Source organism: Electrona antarctica (assembly GCF_951216825.1).
Source record: "Electrona antarctica genome assembly, chromosome: 10".
Lineage (NCBI taxonomy): Eukaryota > Metazoa > Chordata > Actinopteri > Myctophiformes > Myctophidae > Electrona > Electrona antarctica.
This window is the reverse complement of record NC_136791.1, coordinates 32,160,486-32,176,274: the sequence shown is the minus strand read 5'-3', so window position 1 is coordinate 32,176,274 and position 15,789 is coordinate 32,160,486. Positions and strand designations below refer to the sequence as shown.

Sequence of the window (15,789 nt, the reverse complement as noted above, 5' to 3'; positions counted from 1 at the left end):
GACCAGGTTGAATGGTGTGTGGTCGTGTACCTGTGTAGGGTCAGAGGGTTGAATGGTGTGTGGTGGTGTACCTGTGTAGGGTCAGAGGGTTGAATGGTGTGTGGTGGTGTACCTGTGTAGGGTCAGAGGGTTGAATGGTGTGTGGTGGTGTACCTGTGTAGGGTCAGAGGGTTGAATGGTGTGTGGTGGTGTACCTGTGTAGGGTCAGAGGGTTGAATGGTGTGTGGTGGTGTACCTGTGTAGGGTCAGAGGGTTGAATGGTGTGTGGTGGTGTACCTGTGGAGGGTCAGAGGGTTGATGCGTATGAAGCCAGCACACTGCTGGTAGCTCTTGGGCCCCATGCCCTTCACCAGTTTGAGCTGTTCCCTGTTGAGGAAGGGTCCGCTCTGTTCCCGCCACTCAGCGATGCTGCGCGCCCGCCCTGCATTCAGACCTGATACGTGTCTACAAGAAACACCTTCAAATTATTTATTTTTGTCTACATACACAGCACAGGTTATCACATTCAATACAGATATAACAAAAGCATATAATTCATATTTTAGGTTTGTAGCATTGATTGAATGATTTGTTGGTTTTGAACGCGAAAACAACTTTTGCTTCATGTTTGTTCATGAGCACAAAATGTTGAGTGCATGAGCATTTTCTAAAAGACGCCCATTGAGCTACACTACATGTTTCTAATGTTGTGTGGGGAAAGGCATAATTCCTAACTAATATTGTTTTAGTATTTGAGAACACTCTCTTGACACGTAATAACGTTTGCAGACACTCTGTGCTGTAAGATAAATGGTGTTGCTGTAGCTTGTCATAAAAAAGAAAGACTAAAGTAAAAACAGGGCCTGTTGCTAACATCACAACTACAGTATGACAGCAAGTAAGAAGAGAGGCAGTATAAGAAACCGAGCGGACAGCGCAGAACGTGACCTGCCATTCAATGTGACAACTATTTTTCTTCTTTTAATGAGCAGGAAAACACTTTCACAAGAAACATGGACACGCACGCACGCACACACACACACACACACACACACACACACACACACACACACACACACACACACACACACACACACACACACACACACACACACACACACACACACACACACACACACACACACACACACACACACACACACACACACACACACACACACACACACACACACCTAAAATGTTTAGATTAGAGTGTGTGTTTGTCCAGGTCTGGAGCTCAATTAGCTCTGCTCGCACTTCATGTCCACAGCCCAGAGAGACTCCGGTCACTCTGAAACACACTGCTATGTCAACACTCCGCATAATACTGCAGTCATCAACACGTCTGTGTGTGCGCGGGTGCATGTGTGTGCGCATGCATGCCTGTGTGCGTCTGGAGCCCTTGCAGGCATGGAAAAAGCTAATTTAACCAGCAGACAAGTAAACAGATGACCTGATGGCTGCTCTGCTGCCTGATTTCATAAAGGTTGCGCACGTGTGTGTGTGTGTGTGTGTGTGTGTGTGTGTGTGTGCGTGCAAGCGTGAATGTATTGCACTGAATGTGTGCTCCTGTGTGTCTATTCACATGCATGTTTTACAAAAAAATACCGGCATGTGTGCTTACGTTTTTTTTTTGCAGTAGGCCAAAGAATTCGAAGTGTGACTGGGAACGTATTTGTGTGTTTGTGTTGCTGTATCAGTGCTGGAATGCTCTGTGTTGGTTCCAGAGGGTCCAGTGAGGTAGACTGGGCGTATAGTGTTAGACTAAACAGCGAGCTGGTGTGTGTGTGTGTATGTGCGTGCGTGCGTGCGTGCGTGCGTGCGTGCGTGCGTGCGTGCGTGCGTGCGTGCGTGCGCACGCAGGCACGCACTTGCACGACAGTCTGTGTGAAAATGACATTTTTGCCATGTTGTGACTGCTGAGGGAAAGTATGTCGGAGGTCTCTGGCCCCTACTCCATCACCACTCCAAGGTAATGTGCCGCCGTGCGCATGTGTGACTGTGAATGTGAAAGTGAATATATGAGAGAGAAAGTGAAATAGAGCAGAACTGTGTGAAGTTTTGTGTGTGTGTGTGTGTGTGTGTGAGTGTGTGTGCATTTCCTACCTCATCAGAATCTCTGAGCAAATGTTGATGTCCACTCCCACGAAGCTCACGCACTCCTGCACCACCCCATCCAGCGCAGCCTTCAGAGCCCCTGACGACACGTCATGCTGCCAACACACACGTCACAACCAAAATGTCAGTAAGTGGACGAAGAGACTTGATGAAGTTGATTGAGACGGGGAATGTTTAGATTGGCCCTGATCTGCGGTTTATTCTTCAAAGCTATATCTCCACCTTTCTACTATACTTACTCTGTGTACATCCCCAGCTATAAGACAGGAAATCCCAGGACACAGATGTAGCTCAAACATCCTCAGAATGGGTCAGTGGACGACATACAAAGTGGTAACGACATCTGCCTTCTCAACCTAAGCTCGCGTCACTAAGCTTTCCACATGGCGGAAAGCCTGGTTTCCGTTCCGAAGTGACCAGTGTGTCTTGAATGGCTAATATTACATTCACTGCCATAACCCTGCACAGTATTAGGTGTCTCTAAAACATCCCCTAATTTGTTCTGGAAAGTCTACCCCGAAGGCTAGTGCAGTCCAAAATCTCAAATAATACAAGCCTTACTTTCTGGTTATTAGCTGCTACCCTCAGAGGCCATGACATTGTCCTTTGCTCTGTTAACGGCAACTGCGATGTGAGTAATCATCAACAATAAAAGGATATACACATCAACATTGTTGAGTGCTTCCCTTTAGCAAAAACTTACGCCAGATCCGTGAACCGAAACTTAAGCCACCAATGTTAAATCTATCAGATCGCATATCTAAGTAATCTGAAACATACTGTAAACCTTGCAACCGTGACTAGCGACGTGGCCAAAATCGGCCATAAAGAGTCCTTGTTTTGATTTGAATCGGAATCTGGGATTAAAATCCGAGATATAAGCATCTGAAAAAGGCAAACAGACAAGGACTCAATGGGCGCGGCCATTTTGATTTCCGAGCCATGGTTCGTATACATCGCACTAGCATACCAGAGCTAGCCACATCTAGCTTATGGTCGGGGCCTACATTAAACACTAGCATACCAGAGCTAGCCACATCTAGCTTATGGTCGGGGCCTACATTACACATCTTAGGCCTCCTACTGTTTTATGATTGATTAGACATCTGTAGACGTCTTTAGCATCATAAGTGTTAAGTTCACATACATTTGAGATTAAACAGCAAATAAATCATCTGTATCATCGCATCACAGGTGTACAGGTGTAAAAATAGTTTTTGTGCAGTACCTACAGAGCCGGATTTACCTTGCTGAGGGCCCCCGGGCTGGAGCAAATTTGAGGGCCCCCCTTGGGGCGCGCGGCAGAGCCGCGTGTCCCGCGATTTGGCCGAGCGACGCAGCCGCGAGGCCGGAAAAAATTTGGGCTATTTTGTTTTCATTTTGGGGTACCCAGGCCCCTAAAAAGAGAGGCAGGCAGGCAGAAGCTCTCAATGGTTTAACCATAATACAACTAAATACAATAACAATACACACATTTCACTTGAATTGGATTTCATTTTACAATTTTATAATTAAAAAAAAAAATATATATATATATATTATTATTTTTTGGGGCCCCCCTAGTCGGGGGCCCCCGGGCTTCAGCCCACCCTAGCCCAACGGTAAATCCGCCTCTGAGTACCTACAATAGGTATCAAAAGTCTTTCTATGCTTGAGCTGGACATTGATGCCTCAAGCAGCTGGCGATACAGCTACAGTAGGTGATGGCTAGTGTGTGTGTTTTCGCGTGCGTGCGCCAGTGCATGCAGCCCAGTCTGGCCTGATTTGTCCTGTAACTCGATCAAGTCACTGAACAAACACTGGCATGTAAACGGATAACAACACCGCTGGCTAGCAAACGCACCCTTCCCTCTGTCAGCAATAACAGGACAGGGAGAGAGCTAGAGAAAGATGCAGAGCAAGAGAGATACCGATACAGCAGGAGCCAGGGCTTGATTTTACCAGCCACATGGTGCATAGCAGATTTACTTAAATCTAATATACTGTGTGTGTGTGTGTGTGTGTGTGTGTGTGTGTGTGTGTGTGTGTGTGTGTGTGTGTGTGTGTGTGTGTGTGTGTGTGTGTGTGTGTGTGTGTGCGTGCGTGTGTGCGTGCGTCGATGGATGGATGGATAGAGCCAACCCAGAGAATTGTACCTAGAGTTCAAGTGGTTATAAGCCAACATGTGAAGGGCCCTGTTATAGCGCTACCATGAGGCCAATTTGAAGAATGTGTGGCAGAGGTTCTTCCCGTTCCCATTCTGTGCGTGCAAACTCCAAAGTTTCACACCAAAAGTACTCACAGACTGACACACAGACGGACACACCGACGGTCAGAGGTGAAAACATAATCTCTGGCCTTCGGTTGTAGACAATGAGAGAGATTGTGTAAGAAGAGAAAGAAAACAGAGGATGGAGAGAAAGAAAGTGATGGAGCACAGGTAATTGAAACCAGTCTTGTGTGACTGTGGCTGAATAGGAGGGTTCTAGTTGCTGGGGTTAGGTGTGCATGACACGCACACACAGACACAGACACACACACACCAATCTTAAATTCACTTGACCTTGGCTGCATTAACAGCAAGAGACATTGAGTGAAATAGATAGAGGGAGAGATAAGAGAGATCCTGCCTTTTCCTAGCCCCAGATCACCCTATGAGGTGCACTGCCCCCAGTGGATCCACAGGTGAAGTGCGGCTGTGTGAGTGCGAATATTGCCCACGGCAACGTTGGAGACAGTAAGAATAAACGCTGTAAACGACAGTCAGATCGCATAACTGTGAGACTGAAAGATTTACTATTTCCGGTGTGTGTGTATGTTGGGGTGGGGTGGCAGAGGGAGGGAGGGAGAGAAAGACAGAGAGAGGAAATCACCTGTAATGTCACACCGGAGAAGAGTGTTTTGTTTTCACACGAGAATAGCGTAGGTGTGTTTGAGTGTGTTTTGTGTTAACCTGCCGTAAAACAAGTTCTCACGTTGCACCTGTAACCTTATAGTAGGACAAAAACATGAGGGTCGTATGAGCTATGCAGGTCGCGCACGCACACGCGCACACGCACACACACACACACACACACACACACACGCACACGCACACGCACACACGCTACCGGTTGCACATGAAAACAGATTTACCCTTACCGGGATGCAATAAAGTTTTATCTGTTAAACTGAGATGGAAGTGAAGAGATGATGAACACATAAATGTGTTCTCATAATCAGACAACTGAATGAAGGAATGAACCCACAGGCCATCTCATTAATGAGGGGAAACAACCCTACTACAGTATATTTTACAATAATATTATTATTATAATTATCTATATTATATTATCAATTATAATAATAATAATAGTAGTCTTAATATACGATCTGCATAATACTGTATATAAAAAAAATTAAGACTTCACCATAACCTGAGGTTGCAAATACAGGCAATTTTTTTTTTTTATCAGTTTTTTTCCCTTGCTGAATGTGATGGAGCGGCGTGTTTGCAGTGCTGTGAGAAGCATTAGTATGTCATATTATTTTGGTGTGTGTGTGTGTGCGTGCATGCGTGCGAGAGAGCGCGAAGAAAAATCCTTTGTGTTAATTTAACTCTGAAGAGTACAAATGGAGTCATTGGTTCCATCTGTACAATCTCAATTAAATGAGCACTGAGGATTTGACTGTGTACACTGTAGGTGTGGTGTAACCCTGGGGCTAGGCTTAGTAACACTAGCTATTTGGCCTAATAGGAGGGACGCAACTCACCGTCTCACTGATTTACTACTGGAAACCTCTTGCTGGGTTTCTCGCTCTCACTCTCTCTCTCTCTCACACACACACACACACACACACACACACACACACACACACAGAGGTTGAGGCTGCTGCCTCATTAGTTATCCATCAATCAACTTCAGCCCAGGAACTACTTTTCCGAGGTGCCAGGGGAGCTTTTTACTGTCGCGCATGTTAATTTATGACTCGCACCCTCAGAAAGAAAGGACAGACAGACAGACAGACAGACAGACAGACAGACAGACAGACAGACAGACAGACAGACAGACAGACAGACAGACAGACAGACAGAAAGAAAGAAAGAAAGATGGAGAGGTAGAGAGAAGAAGTGAGGGACTGGAGATCTTTGTCTCCACCAGGCCGAAGGCATGGGGAGAGAGTATGTTTTGCACGTTACCAGCTAATCTCCGACACCATTGGCCCCGATCCATGCCAAACTTTGTACACACACTCCCTGGATGCCAACGACGAACCTCTGCCCCAAATATTCCTCAATGGCCTGTTATAGCGCCACCATGAGGCCGATTTAGGCAATTTCTGTAGATTTCTGTAGATTACTCGTATACATTTTATCCATACATCACACAATTCGGTATACACTATCTCCATGTGATCAACACGGATCTGCATCATTTCCCATCTTCCATCCTGATTGGCTAAGATTGGCTTCCAAAGCTCACATGACATCACAAACAGTGTGCAATTTCCGTGAAATTATACACACACATTTCTACTAGGCCGACGACGACATGCCACTCATTTTTTCCAAATCAGCCTCATGGTGGCGCTATAACAGGGCAATTCCTGTTTTTACCTATAACTGCATCGATCTGTATACAACGTATGTATGCGCACTTCCTAGAGGCCATGGAAAAACATTTTCCCTGCATCCCTCCACATCTGCCAGTTATAGCGCCACCATGAGGCCGATTTCTGCAAAACACATTGTTTATGTTAGTCGCACAGATTTCATCCAAATCTCACGCAAATCGGTACACATGATCTCTGTAGTCATGTGATCAAGACGAGTCTGTTGGATTTCTCAGATTCTACACTGATTGGCTAAGATTGCCTTCCAAAGTTTTCAGGAGTGGCCCGTTTTGTAAAAAATGCTGCTCATCCAGAATTCTATCCTCAGAGATGCTATGAGTGATCTGGCTCTGCATTTCCTCAACAAAATGAAGAAAATTGTTGCAAAAAACAAACAAGTTTATATTACTCCTAAACATTTTGCCAAACATCACACACACTGCTATCCTCCTGGTGGAGACCTGTGCTGTGCCCAGAAGGGCACTTTTTGAGTGGTGCAACCACTCCAAGGAACAGCAATGTCCGTGTTAACCTATGTGACTATGTGTGTGACTATGTGACTATGAGTACCAGTAGGGGCAAAAGTGGCGCTGTTGTGCCAGAAACAGAGAGATAGTGCTGCACTGTTGCCTGCTAATGAGAGAGAGTGAGAGAGAGAGAGACGGGGGGGGGGGGGGTCTATTATTCCACTTAAACTTAACACTTGGGATTTTGTAGTGCCAAACAAGGAGGACAAGGAAAAAATAGGTTCAGCAGTGTTCCAGAGCGCAGGGTGTCCTTGGCATCGGAGACCCTGTTCAAAAGGTTTTGTGTGTGTGTGTGTGTGTGTGTGTGTGTGTGTGTGTGGGTGTGTGTGGGTGTGTGTGTGTGGGGGTGTGTGTCTCACTGTGTTTGCCTTGGAGTGGAACAGAGTTACAGTTACATCAGACAAGGCGGTTCTGCTCTATTAAGCGCGCGCACACACAGTGTGTGTGGAGTGTGTATCATCACATCCAGAGAGCCGGGGCCCTCGTAGCGTTCCACTCACTTTACTGTGGCACTGTGCACAGCAGTGGAGCATATCTCCCTCTGTCCTCACTCCCTCTTCCCCAATACTTCTCTCGCTGTCTCCCTTTCACCCTTCCATTCCCTGTCCATCGTCTGTCTATCAGTCGTCACCCTCTCTCCCTTTCTCCTCAGACGTGGTTGGTTGGTTAGCAGGCGGGCAGAGGGGTTGAGGAGGCCGCTGAGTGGCTGAAAGCTTCTTGGTAACAATAGCCACTGTTTCCATCCGAGGATTTACAAAAAGGATTAACAAGAAGCTGAACGGCAACTTAACCACTTGTGGCTGAATGATATACTTTGTCATAAGCCGGTGTCATGCCCGGAAATAATAATAATAATAATTATTATAATGCCCGGGAATAAACAATCTACAAGCTCACGTGTCGCATCAAAATGTCTGCTATTTTCTGCGTTTTAATGACGAAAATAGGAACGTCAAAATAGGGACGAATGTGGTAAACACCCTGAGAAGTAATGAAAACACTTTTGTCAAATATATAGGCTTAACAATGGAACGGTTCCTGTAATCAATAGTCTTATTATTTAAATTATGAAACACGTTTTCTGGTTTTATACAAATATACAACTAATTCATTATACACAAGCGACATGTTGATTGTCATTAATGGCTGTGGTGAAATAGAGTTGCCAAATGGCGCGGTGACTCACTGGACCAATCAGCAGAGTGACCGTGGACCAGTCCCTCGTCCACTTAGCTACCAACAGCTCCTTCTGCCTAATGGAAGGCTGCCTAAGGACTGTGGGAAACGGGAGAATGCCTCTGGCCTTGATATCTAATGCTGGACAAAATGTCAGCCTGGCGATGGCTCTGGAGGCAAGTGTCCAGAGCATAAAGTGTCCAGAGTCTGGCAGACTGGACCCAGTTTCTCCATTGAAAAAAAAACAATGAATAAATAATTTGTTCCCTAAGAAAAAAGTCTTTACACCTGTAAGGTGATGATCCGGTCTTCTCTATGTATGGCTATCCAGGGTTTGATCAGGTCAGTGTCGTGATCTTCATATATGGAGACAGCCATATGTGGAGCGTGTCACGAGGCGTGATGGACTGACGGCCATATATGGTGGCATGACGTGTCATGAGGCGTGACGGACTGACGGCCATATATGGTGGTGTGACGGACGGACTGACTGACAGGTTTTTCCAGATTTTTTGTGCCAGATGCTACTTCATGTCAGATATGTGAGATGTTACATGGGCCTCAAGAAAAAGCATAAAAACCGATGCTCCCCATCTCTCCTGTCTCCTCACTGTGACCACTCTTGTAATCGATCAAAAGGTGTTCAAGCAGCGATAATTGGTAACTGAATAAGTACTGCTGTAGAAAATATATCACTTACACACCACACACACACACACACACACACACACACACACACACACACACACACACACACACACACACACACACACACACACACACACACACACACACACACACACACACACACACACACACACACACACACACACACACACACACACACGATTATGCACACAACCAAATACCCTTTGACACCATGTGTACAGACATAGACCCAAAGATTTTATTACGTAGACCTTGTGACATACCTTCCCTCCGTCTGCGCTAAACACACCCCTGTGCACTTGCCCCGCCCCCAAAACATAACCTTCTGAAACCACTGGATTCTGAAGTGTGAATGCAGCACGTTTAGATTGGACAGTAAACTACCACAGCTGGCCAACCAGTATGTGGGAACAAAGTGCTTCTGTCTGCACCGTGAGCACTTAACTGCTCCTGACAAGCCACCTGTCAATCACAGGCAGAGAGAGAGAAAGAGAGAGGGTCATTTCACTGACAACTAGAAGGATTTTGATGGCCCCATTCTTCCATCAAATCCAGAAACCCACGCGCGAAACCATGCATGCACATAAACACAAAGAACTTCCCTCTTTGTAAGTTGAGATTGGTACTCACTCCTAAGCCCCAAATCCAACAAACGAAGCGGGAAGGGAAAGTGAGAGGCGGGCCGAGAGAAAGGAGAGAGGCAGAGTCAACTGCTGAGGTGCTGACTGACATGGAGCCGCAATGGCAGGACAGGGGCCCCCGGGAGTTGGAGCCAAGGCTGTATGAGAGCTGCCACTCACGGCCTGGCAACTGCAACCCACGCTGGAGCCAGAATGGCGGCGAGTACCGAGAGCCGGAGGCAAAAGTAGTGGTAGTAGCTGTGGTGGTAATATTAGTACGGTCATTAAAAACAAAGACGTCATTAAAAAGATTAAGTGGCATTAAGGCCCAAAGGTCTTCCTGTTTTCTCCAGCCCTATAGATGAGAACTTTATTCTCCGCTCGTGGGAACTGAGCTCATTGCAACAGATTTCTGTGACCAGATGTAGTGTTACTGTAAGTGTTTAACCCATTCTGGGCGGGAACCCCTGTTGGTGTTTTAACTAAGTATTATGTTATACTTTAGCTCCTGAAAAATAGCAGATCTACAAGATCATAGCGCGCCACGAGCTTGTAGGTCTGCTAATTTTGAAAAATCGTGAAAATGCGGCACAAATCTTTGAAATTATATTCTTTCAGAGCGAAGGTTTTTTTTATTTCAACGTCAGGCCTAAATGGATTAAGGATCTTGTATGTGGAGTTTGTGGACCCAAGCGTTCCCCTACTGGCCTGAGATCCAACCAGCGCTAGAGCCTGATGTCCTGTGGGGTTGGAAGATGACCACTATTGGCCCAACTGTTAACTCTGCTAATATTCCCCAACGGTGAAAGTGAGCACAACTCACACGCTTCTCAAGTCAAGTGGGTGGATTATACACAGCAAGCAGTTAGCTTACCAATAATCCTCTTAACAAATGGCAAAATACAACATACAACAAATAATTAATTATATTACGTTTTAATATCTAATATTAACACACCACATTGTCAAATATATTTGTCAAATCTGAAACAAGTGTGGTGCAGAGAGTTAACAAATTGCATTATACAGTAAAAGCAGAAAATATCTCTTTAACTGGCTAAAAAGTGTCAGTAGAAAAGAAAAAAAAGGAGGGGGGGGGGGGGGGGCTGGGTTATTTGAAGGTCATTCTGTCATTGATTGACAGCTTCCATAAGCTGTGTGAGAACTCTACACATCATTGCACAGGGAATCACTCTAGGAAGTCTTGGTTTGGGAGTGTGTGTGTGTTTGTGCGTGTGTGCGCAAAACTCATAAATCAGCAGCTGTAAGCGATATGACAGTGAGGCGAAGGCTTTATGTTTTGCTAACAGGTCTCTTCAAATGCTAATGGATATTTCTCAACTTCCTGCGATTCAACCGCATATATACGCAATTACGCACGCGCGCACACACACACACACACACACACACACACACAAGAGCCAGAGGTGTCAAGAAACCTAACGCCAATTAAAACCTGCCATTTGCGTTGTCTGTCTTCAACTTCCAATCACACCCCCTGGCACACACACGCATGCACGTGTGCACACACGCGCGCGCACACACACACACACACACACACACACACACACACACACACACACACACACACACACACACACACACACACACACACACACACACACACACACACACACACACACACACACACACACACACACACACACACACACACACACACACACACACACACACACACACACACACACAATCTGAGGGGCTCTAGAGCGTGAGAAAAAGACAGTGGATTCCATTGTTTTCCAACTTAAAAAAAGAGTCACTGAGGGACAGAAATAAAAATATGACATGAAAAGCATTAACAAAATGACATGGCTGTGACATCACAATGACAACCACATTTATTTAACCCATAAAACCGGGATAGCATCTATGACATTTTAGATTTTAGCTACTGTAAAGCAGAATATGTTTTTTTTTCAGAAAACCCTTAGTGTTTAGAACAGTGGTTTAGAACAGTGCTTCTCAATCTGCTATTTTCTATTACATTTTTGAAAATGTTTGATTTTTTTTTTAATGTACACTACATTATTTTGGCACAAAGCCTTTTCAGATTGGGGTCTCAGCCTCAGGTCTTAATTATGGGTCATGAAGTAACCTGAATTGTATGTTGTGTATACAAACAGCATGATCATATAATTGCACAACAGTAGATCAGGTAGTAGCCTTGCATTGTAAGCAATTGTTCAGCGCAGAGGTGATACAAAAATAATAGAAACACATTATGCAGAGCTGCTGCCAGATTTAGTAGAAAGCAGGGCATATTTGGTACTTCCTGCGGTTGAGCAACAGCGAGAAAGAGACACACTTTCCCACACTTCAACACCTCTGGTAGGCTGTACCTATCAATCACTGTCACACCTCTGTCCCTCTCTCAATCATTCACTCTGCTCTTCCTGTCATCCCCGTAGGCCACAGAGACATAGTACATGCTTGCGTGAGTACACATACACACACACGCACGCACGCATGCCCATGCAAGCAACACACATACAGTACAGGCGAGTGCATGCATAAATGCAAGCATGCACACACACACACACACACAGATGTCCTAATACAGTGGTTCACAAACTTTTTAGCTTGAGACCAAAAAAGGATACATTTGGTGTCTGATGTCTTATTTATTAAATTGTGTTTATTCTTTATTATTGTTTTTATTTATTTTTATCTTTTAAAATATTTAGAAATTGTAATTTCAACACTGTAAATTTTAACAGTGTCCTTATGCACACCTTTCAGACGTCTTGTGTGATACATTGCAGAAAGAGAGAAAGTAAGAGAGTAGGAAGAGAAACAGCGGGGGTGTGGGGATGGGGTGGGAGGTGGCGGGGGTAGGTGAAGAGTGACAGTTTCTTTAATATCCGGCTGGCAGGCCATGTTTTCACATGCAGCTGTGTGTGTGTGTGTGTGTGTGTGTGTGTGGGTGTGTGTGTGTGTGTGTGTGTGCGTGTGTGTGTGTGTAATTGATGTGTGCCTTCCAGTAGCACTTCAAATTCACAGAGTTTGAAACCCAACTCTTGGGAGATTCCCTAACTGTCAATAGGCCATGGCGAATAACAACGATGACTGGCAGGTGGATGAGCTGTCACCAGGACACACCCACCTACACGGAGATCCTGAGCCAACACAGCACAAACACTCCAAAACAACAAACATGTAGTACAAGAGAGGTACTTATGAGCTACACAATAACCTTGATGTTATTGAAAGCGATGATAATGATTATAACGACATTTTATTTGAATGTAGGCCTACTGTAGCTTGATGTGCTGTGCAAGTGTGCAGCACGTCGTAAAATCCTCGGCTCCACTGTACAAAAGGAACCAAATGGACCAATTAGTGGTCCATTGGGTTACATTTGTAAATTCTTAGACGGAAAAAACTTCACACATGCATTCAATTCTAGGAGCCGCTTTAGAGCTTTAGAGCAGATTGTATTCTCAACCCTATAACTACACTGTAGTTAGCAGCACTTTGTTTGAACTCTATTCATATTGCACTAAATATAGGCCGGGCTGTCAAACACAGGGTTTGTTTGTGTTTATGTCTGTCCCCTCAAAAGTTGAACAATCCCAACTCATGCTGCTACATGATGTCACGAAACAGAAGCATCTCCAGCCATGACAGCTTGAAGCAAAAGTTAAAATCATCACAGTTGGTTCATAGAAAATGTAGAAAAAGGTGAATCTCTTAACCAATATAGCTGCTCGTAGCGGAACGTTCCATCAGAAGGAATCCAACGAGCAGCTGCTTCATGGCGTAATGTTCCGTCTTATAAGTTTTATTATTGATATCAAACCGGATCGCTGATTTCTGTTTTTTAATTCTTTTTTTGGCTTGGCCTTTCCTTCTTTAGCGATCCTAGACCGGGTTGCGCAACCGCGCTGCAGTCCACCTCCCATTATACATGCTGACTAAAAAGCTGAATAACTCAAAATCTACAGAGCTCTCCGTGGTTTGGATAAAACGCGCAATGTTCGGAGGTTTTTGCTGATTATCCGGTGGTCTAGATGGACACATTGGCGCTTTCTAGAGCGCCAATGTGTAGACGCCCAAAACAGGATGTGGGTCAAGTGTGTGCTGCATTGAAATGGGCTCGGCAACTACACCAACAATGTTCTTGTGAATCACTTTTGGGATTAAGTACAGACAAAGTATTTAGAAAGCCCGTTGACAGGCTCTTGTGCACTTCAGAAAAGGAGGTCTACAAAGGGTCTAAAAAAGGAGGTCAATGCTCTTAGAAGGACAAAGGAAATTAATTATTATTTAGACAGATCATTATTTCCATTCGGTCAAATGAGAGGTAGATAGTCACCACTGGGACATGCACACAAGCACAGCCAGTCTCTGTACAAGGCGGCTTCTCCACTGAACACTCCATCCCATTGTGATATGAGTGGATTCGTTCACAAACCACAGACACGGTAGCTTATTCATGAAATAGTTTCAAGATGCTGTTATTAGGCTCTATTTTTTTCTTGTTTACTTAAGTGTAACATATCTGCCCCATTGTTGTTTAGCCAAATTCACCAAAGATTCAAGCATTAGGAATCAAGTTAATATTATTTGGAGTTACTCAAAACCCAGAGTACCCAAATATTAAGTTTAAGCAACTCTGACCACTTCCATAGTTACATCAACACCTAACACTTAACCAACACTTCTAATAAACCCAGCCACTCCGCTCTGGTTGATACAGTCGAGTGTATTTCTTCAAGGCTGTTCCACCCAGCCTGACACGCCAGTGGGTTTGCAGTGAAAACAGCGGTCCCAAGCCTACAGTTAGGTCCAATCTGATATTAATGGACCACTCGCTTTTCCAGCTCTCCGCTCATTTCCTCTGCTCTCTCTGAGCTGTCACTCATTCAGTCAGCAGAGAGAGAGAGAGAGAGAGAGAGCGAGAGAGAGAGAGAGAGAGAGAGGAGAGAGAGGGAGAGAGCACACTGTGCCTATGGTCTTGGGTTACATCTGCCGTCATGCTTTTCAGACCTAATGGCAATAAACGTACAGCTCACTCAGCTAAAGTTCAAGATGCCATGTAACAACACAAAAGGCGTTTGGTGCAAAAACACACACATGCATGTATTTACTCTCTCACACTCACTCACACACACACATACACACACACTGGAGCATGTGACAGAAGCACACATGGGTAAATATACACAGACACACATACTCCCAGTAGGCTTATGCTGTGGCTGATGCGCTTTCACTCTGTGTGTGCGCGTGCGTGCGTGTGTGTGTGTGTGTGTGTGTGTGTGTGTGTGTGTGTGTGTGTGTGTGCGTGCGTGTGTGTGTGTGTGTGTGTGGACATGCGCGGGTCAAAGTGACGTCCCATGTCATATCTGTCAGCGCCTGGTGTTTATTTATCCGGTCAGACGATCGTTTGTTGACCTATAGTCACATGATCTGAGAGTGGGAGTGGCGAGACCAAAGGCCCACCGGAGAGCCCGGTCAGAAAGTGATGAGAGACACTGGCCTGTGTGACACACACACACAAGTTTGATGTACTACAGCCTCTTTTTGTCCATTCCTTCTTTACCTCCCTTTTCTCAACTCCTCCTTGATGCCCTCCATCCCCCCCCCCCCTCAATGGACGACTGGTCAACAGCAGCACTGACAACCAACAGTATCTCCCTCATTCTTTCCAACACCTTCTCTCTTCCCCCTTCTCCTTCCATCATCCCTCCCTCTCATCTCATCTACCCACCCTTTCTCTCTCTCTCTCTCTCTCTCTCTCTATCTCCATGTTGGACAGCATTTTTCCATGGCCTCTGCTCAAAGCTTTAGCAGAACACGGTTGGATTGGATTAATATCCAGTGTAAATAAAAGTACCAAGCTAATGCTCTCTCTCTCTCTCTCACGCACTATTACAAATGTGCAGTTGTGTGCAATAATGTTTGTGGGGTTCACTTATTGCACACACATGCATGTGCGTACATGCCTGCGCACTCACTCACACACACACACACACACACACACACACACACACACACACACACACACACACACACACACACACACACACACACACACACACACACACACACACACACACACACACACACACACACACACACACACACACACACACACACACACA

The 15,789-nt window shown here is 45.2% G+C and overlaps 1 protein-coding gene across 2 annotated transcripts in view; it reads right to left on the bottom strand.

The window, feature by feature from the left end:
- srbd1 (S1 RNA binding domain 1) overlaps positions 1 to 15,789 on the bottom strand; it is a 96,108-nt gene that overhangs the window by 18,457 nt on the left and 61,862 nt on the right. For both annotated transcript variants that reach the window (XM_079512108.1, XM_079512107.1), the window contains exons 17-18: positions 2,086 to 2,192; positions 277 to 444 (exon numbers count right to left, since the gene is read on the bottom strand). In XM_079512108.1, coding sequence (XP_079368234.1) covers positions 277 to 444; positions 2,086 to 2,192 — 275 coding nt within the window. The remainder of the gene's footprint in view (positions 1 to 276; positions 445 to 2,085; positions 2,193 to 15,789) is intronic.